Below are 22,332 nucleotides of genomic sequence, written 5' to 3'. Positions count from 1 at the left end.
CTTATTTATAGCAACTTTAACTCCCATTAGACACATTTCAATGCATATGCAAAAGATTTATGCGACAATGTGCATAAATACGGAAAACTCAGGGAAAGCTGGATTTGAAATATTTAAACGACTTTAAGTTTTCATATTAAACAGCTTAGTAGTTTTTTATTGCTTTCTTGATCTTCTTAATAAAATATTACTGCCAAATATAGCCACTTGTAGAAGCAAATATTTCATAAACTTTTATGTAGAATCATTAATGGTCCCCCCATAATTTTAACAATAATATTTGCATAAATTCCTTTGCTAAGTGTGTTAGCCCCGCCATTGCATTTAGTTTAAATAAATTTGTATATGAGAAATTTGTACTAACTAACTATAGTCTAATCAAAGACTTTAACCGAAATAAATTTCTAATTTTCTTTCTTCGCCTTTTTTCATTTCAGGTATGTACAACATAAATTTCGTTTATTGCGTCCATCTGTAAGTCCAACGGAATACATCATGCATTTAAAGCATATAAGCGCATAATTCGCCGCCGATCAGCCGAAACGAAGTCAGCGAAGGGAATGTGTCGGGCAATAAATTAGTCGCAAATTATTATAAATGCGAGGACATTTATCGCTGTCAACAGTTCGGTTCCCCCGTCGACAAGTGCAAATGTTGCACATATGCGAAGGGAGACAAGTGGCACAAAAAGCAGAAAAAGCGGAAAAATAAAAAGGAAAACAAGTTCGGAAAAGAGACTTGCGGGTCCCTTGACTAGGTCGCTGATTAATTGCAATTTGATGCTAAAAATTGTACACAGCATTTTGCATTAAATTTTCATTATTCGGTTTGCCAAAAATTCGAATAAGACAGAGGAACAACTCGTGGTAAAGGGCTGCCAAAATATCATCTTTGAATTTGTATTTAGTTCGTTGAACTCGTCGGGCATGTGACTGCCGGCCAAAATGTTGTAGAACAATATGCTCGGGCATTATATAATTTTAATGCTGCCCCTGCTCTTTGTTTACCACCCTTGAAACCCCCCCTGGTTCCCCAGATATTTTCGCCTTCTTTTTATGACAAACTACTTGGAACCCACGAAGCTGGTTCCTGTCACGTGTCTGTGTGCTCTACTTTATGCCCAGTGGGTAAACCATACAACACCCCCAAAATATCCCCTTTTCCGATCGTTCTCCTTTTTTTTTTGGCCACGTTGCCTCATGTTCGCATTCATGACATGTTCCGGCAAGTGTTGAAAATTTTGTTGCACAATCCCTCTTTGGATCCCCCTTACTATTAAGGCTCACACTGCCGCTGCCTCTGCCACTGCCAACTTTTTGGCCCATCAAGTTTGCTGCTGTTGTTGTGGAGGCTATTAAATTTTCGTGTCTACTGAATTGCTAGGCAACCAGGAACACCAACACCCCTTAAAATTTGATGTGTTTTCTGGCGCCTGACGCCTCTGCCTTTTGTTTGCCGTTGCCATAGTTTCCCGCTCATCATGGTACAAAATAAAATAAAGGCGAACAGGAAAAGTTCGCCTGACAACATTTCATCAATAACATGACAGGCAAACAACCCATCCCCTCAAGTTGTTTTGTTTAATGTTGCATGAGCCGCTGGACGCCTTTCGGTGGGCTAAGGAAAACGTCAGTCGTTAAGCTCTGGCAAACGACTTTTATGACACAGAGCGGTTTAAAATTTCACAAACCTTTAAGAAGTAAACTCAGATTAACCCCAGCGTGGCCATTTAATGAGCTCAATGAGGTGTTACGTGATTTGGCCTTTCAGCACGTTCCATCAGTTATTTTATCCCTGCCGAAAAAATAAAAATTCTTGCACAAAACTTGCCCTTAAAGACGCCTTCAACTCAAGTTGTATCAAGTTGAATTTGTCCAGACCAATTTCCATATGACGGAGCTACCTTCGAATATTTCAAAAGTCGTTGGCCGCCGCTGTCGCTGACATTTGGACAAATACAATTTGGAATTGGCCCCCCCCTTCCGCTCTGTTGCCAGCCACGCCCCCACGCCCCCACGGTCACTGCGGGCTGTTGGCAAATTACAGAACTGAACACAGCAGGCATCAAAACATAAAAAAGAAAAAACGCTAGCTCTAGAAAAAACCGGGCGGAAAAAAACGCAAAACATTTCCTGATCGAATCAAAGCAAAGTTTGCAAAAGAGTTGCACGAATCGAGGGAAAAACGCAAAGTGCAAAAGTGGAAAACTTCAGTCAGCCAGACGGGCTGGTAGTCGATTGGAAATCAGGGATGCATATGAGAATATGAGAACGGGCGGCCGGAGCCTGACACTGAAGTTGATGGGTTAATGCCATTAGACGGCATTGATTTGATTGGCGTTGATTGGGAAATGCCATCAGCAAGGCGCACTTTCACATGTGGCAGCCAATTCTGCGGCTCCTGGCAACCCACTGCGTATACGTAATGCGATGAAATTAACCACAAGAAAAAAGATTTAACGGTAGAGCCAATAGTTGCGAGGTGATTTTCAAAATTATATGTTTAAGGTGGAAACACTTATATTCACAGAATTTTAGACTTCTTATTTATTAAAGTATTTGTTAAACAAACAAATTATTAAGGAATAGTTTAAATAAAATAAATACTTAAGTAGGAAAATAATACCTATATAATAATACCTGTGAGACCATCAAGAAATATAACAAAACACTACACTACATTTGAGAGTCTCATAATATAAGATCACGCATACGCCACGTTTGACGCTTATGATTGCCGCCTTTCAAGCCTATATTCAGTTGATTTATATGCACATCCATCGTGAAGCGTGAGAACTTGATTAAATTTCACCCACCTCATCTGCCAAGTGGCTTCAAGTGGAACACGCACATTGCTCATTTATTTCTGTAGCAAAGGACGTTGCCATTAGCTACCTGAGCATAGTTATATCCTTTGATTGATTCCCAATGATTATGAAAGAGTGTGTACGCTTGAGATATGAGATGAGATGTTGTAATATATATTACCCTTAGATGCGAGCTTCAAGCGTGAAGAAAAGTAAAGTTGGCAGCTTATGCTTCGACATTTCTTTTGTCACTTTTGGTGGTAAAAACCGATAAAGTTTGGGGCGTAAGAAAAGTGCAAGAAGCTTGCACATGTCGCACACTTTGGCTTTCTTACCAAGAAAACATTTTGCCCCCCGTCCTGAAAAACGTAAAGTGTTATAAATGTTGCTGTACATAATTTTTTGCGACTGCATACACTTGGGGGAGTGGCTTTCTTTTTTTGTTGTTGTGGCTTTTAACAGTTTGCTTCATTTGCCTTTTGTCGCCCGCTGTCAGACGTCGAGAAAATCCAGTGGCACTTTCTCGATCTCTTTGTCCCCCTTTTTGTTTCCCTGGCTCAGTTTCATCCTGACATGCAACTGGCAGCCGCTGTTGGTTGCATTTTCATTGTCACTCAATGTCGTCGGCTGCCATTTGATTTTGTATTACGTATACGTATTTGTATATGTTTACCCCACCCCTGAACTGGGGCTTAAAATGTTTTGGCATAAATTTTACTGCATCATAATTCCATATCCCACAGAGAGGGAGATGTCATGGAAAGCCATAATATTGACGAGGCGGTTCGAGTTTGAGAAACGTGACTGGGTCCTCAACCTGATTCCCCTGACTCCTCGATTGGTGCGCGAAATTTGTGAAATAAGCCAGAAATCGCATAAAAATCAGAAGCTGCCGCTGCAGTTGCCATGTCTGCGTCTCCAGGGCAGGGATTTTCGGGCGATGTTTGCCAGGACAATGAATCGCTGTGTAGTTGTGCCTACTTGGACGAACGTGCTGAGCCTGAAAATATGGGACGTATTTTCCACTCCGATCGGAAAACTCTTTCTCCGCCGCAGCTACTGCGGCTGATTTAATTTTGAGTTCATTTCGCAGGCAACAAATAGAAAATAAATCGTTCAACGTTTGGCCAGAGCCCGAAGCTCTTTGGCACTCTTATCGCCGCCAAGCTGAGAGCTCTGGGCCTAGTCCCCTGGTTCCTCTTACCCCTGGCAGATAAATCTGCACAAAAGCCAAAACTCCAGGCGATGTGGTGGCACAAAAACAATAAAAATGGTTACAAAACGTCGCTGGGAAGATAAGCCGGGAGATGGATTGGGCGGTGGCTGGCGGTGCTGCTGGTGGTCTATCAACTCAGCCACGTTAAGCGATAAAAAAAATGGCTTCCCATAAAAAGGCAAAAGATAAAATGCGACAGACAGACAGAAAGACAGTCGTACAGACATACAAACAAACGCACTGGGCGACAAGAATCCTTATCCTTGAGGCCAAACACACACACACACACTCATGCAGGGCTAAACACTCCTGAACAAACACACACACATGGATGAAAAATGTCTTCATCTCATGGCTCGAGATTGAGTTTTGCAATTGTCGGGATGTTGGATGTAGTTGCCCAGCTTCAAGTGGAATTTCACTTTGATAGTAACCCACAAAGATGTGGGAGCTTGAATCCCTGCTTCACTTGAAAATGATCCCAGTCTGAACTCAGAGTCTGAGCCAAAATTTATCTGGTTTTCAGGTAAAAATGATTTTAGAAAATAGTTCAGATGAGATGGATTCATTCAAGAAAAATGGAAAAATAACATAGGTATTGTGAAAAAAACACATTGAATTGTATCACTATGTTTACGGTAAATTTAAAACATTCAAAGCAATTAAATCATAAATTCAATGGAATGAATAACAATAGAGACATGTTTCATAGCACAGTAATATGCCATTTCAGCAAGTTTATTTACAGAGAAGTGTACTTTTTAATTTGCTATCGTATACAAAAAATATGCGTTTTTTTTAGAGTATTTTTCAAATAAATATATAGCGCTATTCTTAAACTATGGAAAATATGTAACTTAATGATTTAAATAGGGGTTAGCCAGATAAATCAAGTTAAGTCAACTTCCAGCCCATAAGTCTTGTGATTTAATTATCCGACTATTTTACGGTAAACTATAAATGTTAATAACAATCACGACTTAAAATCAATGGACTAAACACAATTAGAAATATGTTTCACAGCATATAAATTTTCCACTTCAAAACGTTCATTTACCGAGTGGTGAAATGCATACTTTGCTATTAAATACAAAGTAGTTACATTTTTCCACCCATTGAATTTATGAGCACTTACACGACTCGTTATAAATGCCTATTGAGTATAGACCGTTATTGTGACTGCCTTTCTGCCATCTAATGAAAATTTGATTAAAATATAACTTATGCGATTAGAAGAGATACTTCCTAGATTGTGTTGCTAAGTTATCTGCATTCTCTTGAGGAGTTTCCTCATTCTTAAGCTCCTGTTAAGACTGCATTCATTTTCACTTCGGGGACTTTACCAATGTTTCCTGTCCACTGCTCATGCCATTTTGCATTTTGTTATTGGCCTAAATAATTTAAACAATTATAATTGTCTGTGTCGATGCGTCGGCTTTCGACGCAACAGCCAGCTAATGACAACAGACAGATGGAAACTGTGGGATGGGTTTATATATCCCTGCTGGCATTGTCATTGAGTCGAATGCCAATCTAGCACTCGTTTTCCCCTTGAAATCTCTCTAACCCTGGTTGCATTAGTTATTCGGGGCATTTTAAGTGCTCTGGCATTTTGTGTTTAATCTGCACATTTGTTGCATAATTCATGGCGCCACGTCGCAAACTGAAACTGAAATTGCAACTGCAACTGCAGTACCAGTACCAGTACCACTACCAGCATCGCCACAGCAATTGTAGTTTGTTTTTGTGTGCATTTCCCGCTGAGTGATGCAATGTTTGTGGCACCATACCCATGCTCATTCAACTCCGCAACTCTATGGCCCCATCATCTCTCTGATGATTTGAATTTTAAATGAAACTTTCCTCGCCTCGCACTGGATTCCCTTTGGCCATTTGTTATATTTACGCAATTTATTTTACAGCCAAAGATCAAAGCAAATTGCACAATTGGCCACCACCAGCCGTTGGTTGGAGTATATAGTCTAGTGTTTTCCATAGTTTTTTCGGCATTTTCTTTTTAGCGCTTCGGCCACGTTGAGTGTTGTCAAACAGAATTTATTTGTCAATAAAGCTGTCACTTCATTACGCGCATTGTCCTGCGTCCTGTGTCCTGCGTGCTGGTTCTACAATAACTCACCCGTTTTTCGAGTGCTCCTCCCTTTGGCTGCTGTGCATGCAAACCATTTAACAATGGCGTCCAGAAGTATAAACTTGGATTACCGAAGGCGGCGGTGGATGAGTGTGGGAGTTGCTGGCAGTTTCATCGAAACTGCGGCCATACCTGCTTGGCATTCTCCCCCTTCCACTTGCCACTTGCCTCTGACATTAATGAATTTGCCGCTGTCAATATGGCCAACTACCAGAGGAGAGAAATGGAAAAGGACGCAGGAGCGACAGGAGCAGCAGTTGCAGCAGGAGGAGTAGCAAAGGGCCACCTGCATAAAAACAACAAACGGGCGGGACAGAGCTTCCTCCGGCAGGATATACATCCCCTTGTTATATCCACACTGCCTGACGAACCGGACAAATTCCGGGAACAAGTCCGGGTTGCGTTTGCCGAAATGTTCGCATTACAATTTTCATTTTTGATGTCTATTGACAGAACGATATGAAGGGCGGGGGCCAAAGGGGACAGGATGCACCGAGGACACTAGCTGTCATCGCGATTGCCGGGGCCAGCCAGTAAAAAATGTTATTTTATACGCTCACCAAATGAAGAGGGAAGCTTAACTTCATAAGCGGCATTCGATGACAAATTCATGAAACACAGATAGCAACATTTACACTAAAAGCAAACATATTTTTAAAGTTTTAAAACTTTTCTTGTTTAAATAGATTAATTGATCAAATTAACATTATACTAACATTTAATATACAATTCAAAAATGTTAAGTTTTTTTTATTGACCTATTTTGGAAGAATATAAACTTTAAAATCAATGTAAATTTAATGTAGTGCAGAAATGGCTTGGGTTGCAAAAATATACCTGAAAGCCAATCAAAATATATTATTGCCCTAACATTTTGGCAAGTTTTTAGTTGTTATCGCAAACCAAACAACACCTTTTCCATTTTTTTTGGCGGACGCTAAATTCTTGTTTATCCTGCTGCATTTTCATGCTATTTTAACTGGCCAAAAAGCTGGGAAATGCGGAGGGACTGCAGTGCAGACTCAATTACGTGCTTGTTGGTGTCGATATTTGTGCAATAAAAACTCAATTGGATGACCGTTTGGCATTGAATTCGTTTCGATTCAAGCACATGGAATTTTTAACAAAAGTTGAAGTTATCTTTACAAACTCTGGTGCCGACAGTTTTCACTTTCATGGTTGACCACATTTGTTAATTACAACAAATAACCGAAATAATGTGAATTAAATTGTGCGAAAATTAAAGCGAAATGTTTGTACGTGAAGATTTTAATTTAATTCAATTGCAAGTCAGCAAGGAGGGAAATAAAAAATTCCATAAAAATACATTTCAACTGCTGCTGGTTTCAATTAATTTGCATGGCCAAGCAGAAAAAGCAAAATAAATAAATAAATGTGCACAGCATTTCAAACGCATTTGCAACATTTTTATTAGTTCTCAATCAGGTATTCCCCGTACTCTGCAAACATTTGCTTCAAGTTGCAGTTTATGAATAAATCAGCGTATAAATCACTTGTCGACTTGCTCGCTCCCCAAACAAATCGCTAATTAAAATCATCGACTCCATAACCCCGAACTGACTTGCAGAGCGTTGGGGTCCTGACCTCTCCCCCAACTAATTTGGAATCCAGATTTCCGTTTCAATTTGCAAATCAAATTGCAAGCTAGCCAAGGGGCGGTAAATTTCACCTTTCGACTCTTGACAACAAGTTTTCCGAACACCCCTTTTTTCTCAGAAATTGAAGTTCTGTGCCCGTCATCATATTGATTTCAGGGGCTTGTCCAATTAAAGAGTTTGTTACTTTAAATTAAATTTATACTTCATAAAAAATAAATCGTTAAATGTATAGTAAAAAAATATTATTTGTGATTTTTGTAAAAAGTTTTAAGCAGCTATTTTATTTCATCGAAATCTGTTCTATATTCGGTAGCCGGCGTTTGATTACGCTTTTAATCCTTCGAATCGGATAAAAATTCAATCCAATTACGGAAAAATTCTTTAAAAGGCGCTTTAAAAGGGAAAATGTTAACAAAAACAACTTAATTTTTTGCCACTACCTTAAAATGTATCCAAAAATACGAACTTATTTAGTTTATCATTGAAAAAGTAATCTTTTTACTTATTTAATAATCCTTAAGACGGCAACGCTTTGTAACTGGTTATGAATCGGGTATGCGTTTCAGCTTCAAAAAATGCTACCGAGCATAAATATTAATGTGGCAGCTGAAGATTCTCTTGTTAGTGTTAGCCGTGTTTTTCCAGCTATTTTCAACCTACACTCGCACACTCTTGTCCATATAAATATTCATACTCCCGCACACACACAGACATACAGATACAAGGATTTGCCTTTGGCGTTTGCATTTCATTAGCCAAAGTGGCATTGTCTGTGTGTTTGTGTTTGTGTGTGCTACCCTCACCATCCCTCGCCCACTCTTTGGCTCAAAAATAGAGCACATTTAGCAAACAACAGCAGCGGAAAAAAAGGAAAAAAAAACGGTAGAAAATGCAAAGTATCCAAATAGACTGAAGGACACTTGAATCCTTGTGTCCAAGTGTGTCTGTCCTTCTCTGCAGCTTCGGAAAAATATGCTAAGCGCTGGCTAACGCCGTCCCTTTCCGACAAGTGCCAGCCAAAGTGTTTGCCAGTGTGTGTGTTGCTGTGTTTGTTTCCCTGTATTGTCACACGCTGTCAAACCCGTTTTAGCCCCAAGTCAGTTTGAAGCACTGTCCCTGTCCCCATCTCACATCCAACATCCAACATCTCACATGGCATATCGCACATCCTTGCATCCTTATTTTTAGCCAAGCGGCTAATTGTGACTGACAAGCGGGCCAGAGACAGAGTATCAGATGCGTGTGCACATCGATGGCAGCTCAAGTGAGTGTGAAAATTGCCATTCCCTCCGCATTTCGAGGGGACTCTCACATTTGTCACTATAAATAGTCGCCTGAGAGCCCCAACCACCAGAACAGAAGAGACCTTGAAACACAGACATTTAAGCCACACAAAAACCAGGCTGCAACCATTCCCGATTCCTTCAGTTTCCGCTTGGCCACCTGCCAAGCAGCTAATAAACTTCCTCAACAATGGTAAAAAAAAACCAAAAAAGAAGGACGGAAATTCAGAACCCAAGGAGGAAGAAAAGTTTTGCCTAATTTGCGGCAATAAAAGCAACAGCCACCAAAAAGCAGTTAAAAATGTGTGCCAAAAAAAAAGGAAAACTAAGCTGGACAGTAAAAACTGAAAATTAAAAATAAATGTTCTGCAGAGCTTATATTTTTACTCAATGGAAATTAATTAAGTAGTAGTATGAACAATGAGGTGAATGCGTAAAATGAGACATCATAGGGTAAAAACACTAATAAATTAATAAGGATAAAATACATTATCTTAAAATTAATAACAGCATATATTCTACTTCGGAGAAGCTGTCTTTAATAACAAAAGCACTTTTGAACAAATCAAAAATAACAAAATAACTTTGTAATATTCTATTTTCTTTTACCATAGCAACTGTATAATGCAAATATAGATAACTTCGCATCTCATTGTCTTGGGAAATTTAAAATTTCCTTCCGTTGTTTATACAACAAAATTGTGTTTGTTTTAGATATTTATATTGAGTAATGGCAAATCAGCAATTCAAATAGTTACGGACAGATCAGACCACAAAGAGCCCCAAGCCATTGCCACATTAATTCCTCTTCGGTACCCAGTGCACTTAACCTGGCCGAATGTGTAAATAACATTTATAAATATTTAATTACATATTTGTGGAGCAACATTTTGCCAAACAACTTGACAACAATTCACATGGCCAATGTTTAATTGTCATACTGACACACACTCAACCAGACTCTGGATAATTGTCAGGTTTTTAATAATTCAGTTGGTATTTCATTGTTGTTTTGCGGTAATTGCCAAATGAACTTCTGCAAGGATGCAAAATGTTTTTATTGTTTCGGGTCCTCGGTGACTTGCTTAAAAATTGATATTATCAAAATTGTTTGTGCCATAAAAATGTTATTTTCCAGCGACAAAAACTAATTATCAAAAACAATCAGCCACACAACAACAAATCAATTTGCAAAGGGAATGCAAATGTTATTCGGCGCAACGAAAAGAATTGGAACGAATCATTAAACTGCCGCATTGAGGAAAACTCTGAAAAGCGGATGGCCAAGTTCTCTAATGATTCTTTTTCTTTGCAGCACTTGAAGCAGGGCTTTTCAACTGGCTTTGATTGAAAAGCCGCATCGCTGCTTAGGTCAACATTATTTATTTAGACCGGGGGATCAAAGAGGAGAGCGGGGCGTGCTTAATATGCGTGCCCTGTTGTTTGGTCAATCGGAGCAGAACAGGACATGCCGGAAAAGTAACGAAAGTAGTGCAGGATGGGCGCTCGTTAGCCCGAGGATAACCAAAAAGATGGCTCAAATCTGGCACAAGAGACGGGCAGACATCGGGCATATCCTAGGCACGTAATCCATGTCCTCCTTGGGCTCTATCTCTCTTCACTTTGCTGTCTCCGTGATTGACCCAAAAATGCGATGATTCGTTTTGATTTTTCACTCTGTTTTTCGCATCCCCGCTCCTGCTTAAACCATCTCTTTTCCGTCCTGCTTGCCAGCAAATTGAAAACAAAAATATGGCCCAGGGCAAACTTTCCAATTGGCCCCGGAATTCAATGAGGGAATTTGCTGGACGGACAAAGGATGGGAAAATTGTTCGTCGAAACACATTAGTTTGCTCAGTTCACAAGGTTTCAATTATGGTTTTTGATTTGATTACTTTGAATTGACTTACTGAAAAAGTTTGGCCATAATTAGCTGCAGAAGTCCAACGGTGGCTGGATTTAGCCCCAAACCTGCTAGTTAACACCTGCACTTCAACACCTACACACACACACACACACACACACACACACACACTACAACCAGCTTAGCACAGTTATCCCATTTCCCTTACGCTATCTCTTTCTCTCTCTGCAACACATTCTCTGTCTCCCTTTTACCCCTGTGGCCTGCCACAACATACTTTTGGCATAATAAATTAGCTTCTACGGCAGCCAGAGCTCCGCCCTTCCTTTTGGCACTGCGGCAACTTCAATCTTAATTAACTGATGTCGACGCAGTTTACAGTTATCCAGCGTTACTGCTATGGCTAATGTTCCTGTGGATGTGGCCACATATCACGTATACGCCGCATATGCATTTTATTAGATGACACTAAAGTTGCAATTGCTCGCTGACAGAGTAAGACGTAAATCCTCCTAATGAACCTACATTTATCTTAAACGTTATCAAACCAACAAGTACTTGCTGTATGAGTAATTAATTACTTAACTTGATATTGTTTGAATAGGGAAAACTTTTGAGATGTATAAAGAGATTCAAATATTAATATCAATTTAATACGGCCCGGCTAGTTAATTACTGTCTTAATGATAAACTCTGTAGAAACTTTTGCTTCAGTTGGTCATTTATCTTAGTCCTGTCCCTCTTTCACTTTTAAAATATTTTTCTTTGAATAATGTTTCTTGTCAAATTGTCTGGCAATTTATTTGTTGTATATAAATCCTTTTCTTTGCATAGGAATCCTCTATTGTTTTGTCATTTGTCGCTGTTGGTTTTCATTTTTTGTTTGTGTTTTTCTTTTGGTTTCATTTCTTTCTGCTTCGCTAGCGGAAACAATTCGTTTTGTTTGGTTACCTTGGCCTAAACGTTGAATTGTTTGCTAAAGCCTCTGAGCCAGAGGCCTTGTCCTGTTTTTGGGTGAGGACATTATTCACCTAGCGATTGCCTGCTAAATTTTGTAGTTTATTCATTGCAATTACAGAAAATCTCATAAATTAGAAGCAGCTGCTGTTGCTAGAAAGGATTTCTCTCCGGCTCGGTTCATTATTAATAAGCCATCGTAACTGACACTACACTTAAGTTTTGCCCCCGCTTTTCCCCAAAAAGTATGCAACCGTTACGCCCAGGAAAAGTCATCGCTCATTTGTTATTTAATCTTTGTTCGGCCAAGGGGCTGCTGTCCTGCTTAACCCTATACACACCGTCCGTTGGCAAGCGAAAGTGTTAATGAGATTTAATTATTAAAATTCTGAAGTTGCTGCTCCTGCTCCTGCTGCATTTTTTAAGGGCGGGCGGGTTTTATTTTTAGATATTATATATTTCATGGGAAATACACACAACCCCAACTTTGCGACTTTCCTTAACTGCAGCAATTCCCAGTCGCAAAATGGTTTTCCTGGGTTTATCTTGTTATAAATTTTTGTTGTTTTCAAACTGCCAAGCAACGGAAACAACAACAACGATAATAACAACAAGTAAATTTTGCTGCTGGCAACAAACTTTTGTCAGCCAGTGTATGAAATTCGGTGTCTGTGTGTATGTGTTGCAAATAATTTGCAATCAAAAGTTGCCGGCTACAGAAATTTCCAGTTATGTGTGTGTGTGTGTGTGTGTAAGGGGGGTGGGCGTGGCTTAAGCCTTTAACTATTTATCTCACTCACTGTCTCTACGCTATTTCATTCTGATTTCGGGCTAATTTATAAAATAAGCTGGAAAGGCGGGGAAAGCATTAACTTTGTGGACTCTTTGTGGATCACAATTAAAATATTAGTTTTGAGCACGACTTATGCAAAGATTTGGCAAGCCCAAATAAACTTTAATTAAATGCAAAATAGCGACAGGCGCTAATTACCCGCCACCTCCCCGCGATAGTCTTATTAAAGAAAAGAAATTCGCTGGAAGAAAATAAATAAGCCAGGACTGGGAGACGTTGGGAAAGAGAAAAACTGAAGGAGAGGAGGCAAAGAAACAAGCTTAAACAATGGCTGGAAGCTAAGCCAAAGCTAAAGCCAAAGGCAAAACAAAAGCAAAAACAAACCAAGGCTAAAGCAACAATAAGAGCACCAAGATTGTGAAGAGATTAAAACCTCGACCAGTCTTAATTGAGCGGAGCAAGGAGGGGTAGCAATCCACATCGCGTATACGCGATGTTTGCCAGAAAGGCTAGGGGGAAAAAATTCAGGAAAAAACTAAACGTTTCCAACATTGTGATGCAGTGCCAACGAAAAGAAATGCAGCATTGACAGAAAGAGGCAGGGAAGCTCAACCATTTGGAATTCTTATTTATCCTTTCACCGACTTCAGTTCACATTTTGTATGCAAAATGCGCCATGGCAACTACAACAACATCAATGGCGAAGAAAAGAAAAACTACAATGAAGGCAACAACAATGCGGACAACGAAAGTCAAGCCACATGCATTCATTCATTTGGCTTACTCATTTAGTTACAGTTCTATTCTCTCATTGCTGCATTCTGCTCAGTAACGACAATTGAAAAATACACCAAGAAAAATATTTTAAATAATATAACAGAGATTTGGGGAAATCGAAGTTTTTTAATTTTATTTAACACACAGAGAAAATTGAAAAATCATCCTGTATTATCTGATACTAAATATTATTGAAAATCAATTCGAAAGTTTGATTTTATAATAAAACTGATAAATAAATCAAGTGCCTAAATTTAAATAGCATTTATTAAAAAATTAAAGGCAGCTAATTTATATTCAATGAGCGATTTTTTTCGGTTTTCAGTCAACAATCGCTGTTGCGGCACACTTCAAGATTTTCCTCGGATGCTTGTGTTGCCGCCACTATTATTGTTATTGTTGTTGTTCCACTGCCGAGAGCGAAGAAAGGAGCAGAGAAAGCAAAGAAAGCAAAGAAAAGCTAAGCAAACACAAGTAGCTGGCAACAATAACAAGAGCAGCACCAACAACACAACAATAACAAATTGTAACATAAACTTTTAGCTGCCGGCATTTTAGTTGACTAAATGCTCGACTTAATTGGCTAACAGTCGAGGGTAGAACAGAATAAAGAAAAATCTGAGGCATTGAAAACTATACAGCAGACTATTGAAAAGACTTTGGCCTGACCCGATTTGACAAGAAAATAAGAAAAATCTTGTAAACAAAAATCCCACACGGGCCAAACAGAAAACTCGTTTAAATTGCGGTTGGCATTTACCAAAAACATTTAAGCGATTTAATTTATGTTACATTATCTTAAACAAACAAAATGTTTTATTTAAATTAAATAACACAAAGACTATAAAAGTTCAACTAACGAAGTAAGGATACAAGTCAAATTGTTATTCAATTAAAATAATTAAAAATTAACAATGCAAATATAACGACATATAAACAATAATCAAACTAAAATAAATAAAAATCAAATAAATAAAACATATTTCTGAAAATGTATTTATTTTTTGATTATATTGGCTAAATAATTAAAGCTGACTACTAAAATAAATCAACATCAATCAAATTCTCTCATTCACTCGCACATTTTTCTCCATTGGACATCGCCATCAGCTAGTTTATCGTTTTTGCATACATCAATTGCAATTTAATTGCCAACTATTTATAGAAAATAAAAGCGATTGAAGCGGTGTTGTTTGCTTTGTGAAAATGCCGCCAAACGATAAAAACCAGACACAAATCAGCTTAAAAGTGGCTCAAAAACTCCTCTCATTTATTAGCGCGCAACATGGAAATATGTTAATTTGTTGAGGCTAAATAGTTTTAGCGTCGACGGCAACACGTTTAAGTGATTTGGAGGCTACTTTTGCCAGCAAATTGTTTGCTTTTATATGCCATTGCCACGCCCACGTCAGCGGTGAATGGGCGATTGTGACTGGTTGCATTGCTGTTGGTTATATGCATGTGTGTTGTGCCTCTGTCATGCTTAATTATTGTAAGTCAACACTTGACTACCGAGTGATTTATAAACGTTGTTATTTTCACTGTTTATGCTGGCCCAACAATGTTAAAAGACAAGGTCGACTTGTTCGCAAACCCCCGACACTTCATCGACCACAATATCCCGGTGGGCAACGCAGCGTATACGCAATGCATGGAGAATGTAGCTAAATCACCGAAGTTAGAACATTTATTTGCGGGGAGAACATCAAATGGAATCGAGCATAATTATAAACAAAGTTTGGCTAAGGAATATAGACTGTCGGAAAGTGGGGGGCATTGCGGCAAATGGGATATAAAGGGGGAGGGAGGGGGTCGTTAGGTGGACTTTAACTTCTTGGCAACAAACAGCAAACCGCAAATAGCAAAGAGAAACACACACAAAGAAAATCAGACAAAGGGGGGAGTGCATGTTTAGCAAGCCAAAATCAGAGCCAAGTTGCAAAGGTTGACCAAAAGACAACAGCAGCAACAACGGTTTTGCTGTATTTAAATGGATTTTGGCAACGAGAGTTAGACAAACCCGCAAAGTGCAACAACAACAGATGCAGATACAAACACAGATACGGATACAAAAACAGAACACCCACAGCATTGAAATCAGTATCAGAGACAAACTTTGAAACAGACTAGCACTGAGAAATGTAATTAAAAGAACAACGTTGAAAAAGATTTAAAATCAACTATTTAAAATATGGGAATACGAAAAAGTATTACTGTGAAATAATAAGTGAAGTTATTCAAACACATGTATTCTTTTATTACATAATTTGATAACTATTGATTTGTAATGATCTTTACACTTATTATTTTTAACACAGAAAACAGCGAGGCATTAACATATAATCAGTTTGATGATATTTTATATAAGTAATTGCAATCTCTTTTAAAAATATTTTCCAGAAATGTTAGCTTGCATTTTTCCCAGTGCCACGATATAATATCGCTTGCATGTGTAAGCCACAGTTTGTATTTGAAGTTAAGAGTTGGCCGCCGGAGTTGGAGTTGCAATTGCAGTTGAAGTTGCCAAAATACTAAATGTCTATCCGCAATGCCCACAAGCGCACACAAGCCAAATCCTCGTTCCCAGACGGAGACAGAGATAAAGCTATATAGATAGAAATGCAGAGCACTGGAACTTTAGAGAATATACTCAAATAAAAATGAACAAGAACTTCAACATCTTTTCGCCACTTGCTTTTGGTTAATTTACACTTTTCGGGGCATTTAATAATGGCATTTCAATTGCCATTAGCTGGAAAGCCGTTTAAGCCCGACACCAGCCTTCTCCTAATTAGGCTGCTTGGCTGGTTGCCCTTTTCCACCCGCAGACTCATTATTGCCTTCAATTAGCAAAGTCCGTGTGGCAGAAACCGCTTACTGCATAAAAATTAATTTAAATTGGTATTTAACTGACCATGCTAAGGCTTTTCCTCAGCCAACCACCTTGGCTTTTCTTCCATTTCCCAACAGAACATTTTCCCACCATTATTTGTTGTTTTTTTCGGTGGAGTTTGAGAATTTGCGAGGCTGCAGAACTTTTGCTAATTAATTTGTAAAAATGTCTGCGGTGGATAAAACCGTAAAATACAAGCCACTCTTGTCGGCGTTTCTTATCCTTTTCCAGCTGCACTTGAATTTTCCCAAGGGATATACGAGTTTTCCCTGCAACCATGACATCCCTCCTAGTCAATATGCGTGACATGTTGCAAGCTTGTATCGCTATTTTTATACAAACAAATTCAAAATTCACAAGGACAGAGTTTGGGTAGATTACAGCAGCAACGGCAAAAAAGAAGGTAGATGGCAATGATAGAACACGTTTTAATTTTGAACTCAACACACCAGCCGCAAGGGGAAAAAACTGTCTGAAAAATCAGATGCCCAGCAAAATATAAATTTTAAAGTCGTGAAAGACGTAAAAATTGTATTGATATTAGTAAACATGGACAGGATATAAATATTTGTTTATTTTCAATGATTAACAGTGCTTAAAAGAAGATAAAGATTATTTAAAAACAAAATTAATTTTCAGTTAAAAGTTCTTTATTTAGCCAGGAGTGATTGAAATGAAAATTAAATTATCAAATTAGTTAGTCATGGTTAGTAGAATCGGAAAATATTTAGGTAAATAGCAGGGAATGATAGAAATTATTATATTTTACTGCACTGCAATGATGGGCTTCTCCTTTACAGACTTTGCTTGTACTTTTTCCCTTAAAGCTAATAATGCAAAAACTTTAAGGACCCGCAACAAAGTAAATTTACCTGCTCAGCACAAAATATACACCCGAAAAAGAGCGAAAATAAACAGAGGAGGTGGGTCGCTAACCCAGTTCCACACATTCACATCGCTCAAAGGTAGCGCTTGCCACCTCAACTCAAACATTTTCGCCTAGGTGTTAAAAATAAAAAGCTGTCAGTGCTGGGGACTCATTTAGTCCCTGCAGCACACATGTGGGATGGAGGGGATGGGGTTCCTTGACTCACCTGTACAATTCCCCAAAAGCCAGCCCCCTTTCCGCCCCTTATTTGCCATGTCCTTCTTGCCAACAAGAGTCACGTTCGTGGCGTTGTCATAATGAATTCAGCGTTTATGGCGCTTATTCCATTTGGTTTCATTATCAGCATGTACATGTGACCCCACCCCCCACTGCTTTCATTTACCACCCCCAATTTTCCACCTCCCCCTCTGAAATGTCATGTGCGTGTGGGAGTGGTGTCATGAACTTTTTGGCCAAGGAAAGGGAGAGAGAAGGGATGGCTAGGATAAAAGCGCATTACAAACATTTGAAGTTGAAAATTGAGGCTGAAGGTTGTATTTGTGTTTTTGCTGGGACAACGTGACAGTTTCAACTTAATTACGTAATCATAGGAAATTGGTTTTTGTGAACTAGCAATCATCTAACCATTCTCTATCTATCTTGCCAACATTGCAGGTTCGCACACTTTTTGTCAGCGGTTTGCCCATGGATGCCAAGCCGCGCGAGCTTTATTTGTTATTCAGAGCCTACGAGGTATGTTTTTCACAAATAAAACACAAGTGCATGGACACAATATTAATTAATTTATTTTAAACAGGGCTATGAAGGATCTCTTTTGAAAGTAACTAGCAAAAATGGCAAAACAGCATCGGTAAGCAAATCTTTGAAACATTTTTTAGCTTGTGTTTTTTATATAAGTTTTTGAGCTTTGTAAAAATTTTGTTTTCTTTTTTTGATTTTAATTTATTAAACATTAATTAGTTAATAGATAAATTTGTATGGGTCTCACTTTTTTTCGCAAATAAAATTCAACTTTAATTTTGGAATCTTTACTAAGTTTTAAATTTAAAATTAAAATGCTTTAAACATGTGTTTAACCATTTATAAATTATTAATTTTCCACAGCCCGTTGGCTTTGTGACATTCCATACAAGAGCTGGAGCAGAGGCAGCTAAACAGGATCTGCAGGTAAATATTAACACCAAATCTATCTCTATCTAATTGTATACCATGTATAATCGAAGGAACACCAACATGTTTTAGCAATTTTTTTGAGCAATACGACATAAAATATATTGCGAAGAAGATATTCTCAGCTACAGCAAAAGAATCTTACACTTTTAACATACAAATTGTAAAGCACCCAAAAACAAAAAGTACTGAAACAACAACTATCAAAATACTTGTATACTCGTATTGCCTGGCTTAAATACCGTTAGGCCCCCGTCGCCGCTGCTCAACAATCGAGCTCTAAGCTCAGTTTGCAACACCCGAAAATCACAACAAAAAATAAAACAATAGCAAACAAAACGAACAACAACAAGAATCCACACGAACACGTGCTTGCATTTGAAAAAAAGATACTTTTACATTTCACCCAATCGCATTAAGTGTTTCCCTCTCTGTCTAGCCTTCGCTGTCCCGCTCTCTCTCTCTCTCTCTCTATATATCTCTTATCTCTCTCTATCATTCTATATATCTCTCTCTAACTTTCTTTTGAGTTGTCTTATTGTTTTTGGTATTTGCATCCCCCCTCCCCTTTAATTTGCTCATTCTACAAAACACGTTGACACGCAGAGAACCCAAATACACATGTAAACTGGTACACTCATCACACCCACACACACACACCTTCATCTCTGGCAAGAAAATCTGCAAAAATGGCAAAAGCAAAAAGCACCAACAACCAGAACAGCAAACCAAATGAAAGCAACGTCTCGAGCCTGTGGTGCATGCCCCTTCCCCTGTCACGCCCCCTAAAAGCCACCACGCCCCCGGGAAGAGCACTATACAATTTCTAGAAATGCCTAGTTATGATCATCCGAGATTTTGACGAACCCTATAAGCTTAAAAAACATTTCTGATTATTGATAGACATAGGACATGGAAGACTTCATTCAAAAGATGTTACTTTGAACTTTTAATATTCCATTCGATCTTTAAACACAATATTTTCAATGAACAAATTTTGTTTTTGTGGTTCCATATATAAAAAATACAAAAAAATTAAATTTCAAAAGATTAAAAACAGGACTTCCTTTAATGGTGAATTTCATTGAAATTCTAAGCGCTCTTTGTCTTAAGACCCCAAAAAAAAAAATACACTCATAGCCAAACCCAGCTGCAAAGACCCCTTCCAAAAACTCAGATTGCAAAGCGGACACCGTGCAATAAAAATTCTACGTTGAATGTATCCCGCCCCCAAACCTTAAGCAATAGTTCTCTTAAAAAAATATAAAACATATTTTTTACCACCAGTTTCTTTTTTTTAAAACGTTACTTTCACGCGACATTCAAAATTATTTTTGGCGAATTGTTGCAAAAGAAATACTTGAAAAATCTCCCCCCGAAACTTTTGAACTTTGCTGCAAGAATAAATTACATGAAAAAAAAGAAAATACAAACCGCTGTATTTTGATCTGATCATTTACAGCAGGGTGTACGCTTCGATCCCGATATGCCCCAAACAATTCGCTTGGAATTCGCCAAGAGTAACACGAAAGTGAGCAAACCCAAACCACAGCCCAATACAGCGACAACAGCCTCACATCCTGCATTGATGCACCCACTCACTGGACGTAAGTAAAAAATAAAAAAAAAATTCAAAAGAAAAACAAAATACAAAAATGAGAACTCGGCAGCTGCTAATTTCTTTAATTTTGTTTCGTTTTCCTTTTGTGTATGTAGAATATATTTTATGAAAAACCAATAATATGTTTAAGGGTACAAGAAATCCGAACCGAAGGCGTACTCGAGCACCTCCTTACTATCGACAATACCACACACACACACACACACCGAACACTCACATTCACACACTGTTACACCGATCTTTCCAACAATTAAGCAGTTAAAAATGTTTAATATTAAATTGAAAAAAAAAACTTGCTTCAAGTGCACACAACTTTATATATATATATACATATATATATCAGCAAATATATATCGTAAATACTTTTGTATGCTATATCTACCATATCGAATTGTTATCTCTGCATACTTCGAGTCGCTATTGAGTTATATATATATATTCCCAACTAGGTTACAGCAACAACTAAAACATCTATATACAATGTACCGCACTTTGATCACTTGTAACACTTTGTGCAACTCACACACACGCTCAGAAACACAAAGACCATACACGCCTAAAAAAACAGAAGAAAATAAGCCAATTAGCTAAAAGTTAGTACTAAAGTGCCAATAAAGTTCAGAGATCTTATTAAAATGCGATAACTTTTTTATATTTAATATTGCATTCTATAATAATTAAACTATAAAATGCAGTAAAATTTTAAGGACTTACTAAATTTAAATATTACCTCAAAAAAAACGAAAGACTGAGACAACGAACTTTAAACATGAAAAAAATCATTTCTTAATATATTTTTTTTTCGTTTGGGAAACCGTTCTTGTTTTTACCATTTAGATTTTTGTCAACTAAAACCTGTGTATAATAGTTACTTAGGTGAGCTGCCATCTGATTTACTCCACTATCATTCTTCTCGACTCGCAGATCTGGGTGGGCCCTTCTTTCCGGGCGGACCGGAGCTATGGCATCATCCGCTAGCCTACTCGGCAGCCGCCGCCGCTGAATTGCCCGGAGCAGCTGCCCTGCAGCATGCAACACTAGTGCATCCGGCCCTGCATCCGCAGGTGCCAGTGCGCTCCTATCTCTGACTAAATACAGACAAAGTAATGGAGCAGCCTATGCATCAAGTAAGTGCGATATTATCTTCTACAACGTTTGTCTTGCCCAGGTACCAAAGATTTTACTAACTGACAAATCAGCATTAAATCAAATTAAATAAGATATTTAAAAAACTTGGTTTTAAAAATCAAGATTCATCACTTAGCTACTGAAATAGTGTACAAAGTTAAAATAAATAAATATTAGTTCATGACTTCTATTTATGGTGACATATATAATCTTAAGCTTAATAAATCAAAAGAGTTAAAATCTATTTCAGTGTATAGTAAAATTTTCGACAGAAAAATTGTAAAAATCTAACATAAATCTAAAACAACCAATTTTCCATTAAAGTTAATGTTTAATGGGTCGTATGAGCAATATTTGTTCAATTTAAACAATTTGTACGTTCAAATATATATAAAATGAAATATTTCAAATAAAATAAGTTGAGCTATAAAATTACTATTTAAAATTTCAGTCTGGAAGTCTTGATTATCGAGTAAAGTGGCAATCGTTTTTCTAAAAGTTAATTACAAGTGTCTAAATCTTTCCTCCCCCTTTTCAGACTCAAATGACCATGCCGCCACATCATCAGACAACTGCTATTCATCCCGGAGCCGCGATGGCTCACATGGCTGCGGCTGCGGGAGCGGCCACCGCTGCTGCCGCTCCGCAAAGTGCCGCTGCGACGGCCGCCAACAATGTGGCTGCGGCCGCTGCCGCTGCAGCTGCTGCTGCTTCGCACCACCACTATCTGTCGAGTCCGGCGCTGGCCAGTCCCGCCGGATCCACCAACAACGCCAGCCATCCGGCCAACCCGCAGATCGCGGCCAATGCGCCCTGCTCCACGCTGTTCGTGGCCAATCTGGGCCAGTTTGTATCCGAGCACGAACTGAAGGAGGTGTTCTCTAGGTAAATTCCACACAACTGACTCTGGCTCTGTCAAGAACCTTGTTGTTTTTGTTTAGTTTTTTTTGTTTTGAGACAATGAAAACCGCACTGAGATCACAGGAAACCACAGTATAAACCACCCAAATCACACATTACCACCATAACAACCACCACTCTTGATGGCACTTTGTGAACTTTCTTAACCGAGTACTAACCGAAAATTTTTGCGTTCTCTTCCTTGGTTCGTTTGTTGCCCACCATCCCACCCGATCACTCTTCTTGTATGATACATGATAACCGACA

At 38.4% G+C, this 22,332-nt stretch overlaps 1 protein-coding gene across 1 annotated transcript in view; it reads left to right on the top strand.

Moving 5' to 3' along the window:
- Positions 1-22,332, top strand: part of LOC108054029 (protein couch potato) — a gene marked incomplete at its 5' end in the record, with an annotated part of 52,122 nt that overhangs the window by 23,568 nt on the left and 6,222 nt on the right. The window contains 6 exon segments of the mRNA XM_044458839.1: positions 17,901-17,978; positions 18,043-18,096; positions 18,351-18,413; positions 19,879-20,023; positions 20,962-21,164; positions 21,704-22,050. Of these exon segments, the coding sequence (XP_044314774.1) occupies positions 17,901-17,978; positions 18,043-18,096; positions 18,351-18,413; positions 19,879-20,023; positions 20,962-21,164; positions 21,704-22,050 (890 nt within the window).

Source organism: Drosophila rhopaloa, unplaced genomic scaffold (genome assembly GCF_018152115.1).
Source record: "Drosophila rhopaloa isolate 14029-0021.01 unplaced genomic scaffold, ASM1815211v1 contig_178, whole genome shotgun sequence".
NCBI lineage: Eukaryota > Metazoa > Arthropoda > Insecta > Diptera > Drosophilidae > Drosophila > Drosophila rhopaloa.
This window is presented reverse-complemented; position numbering and strand designations above follow the sequence as displayed.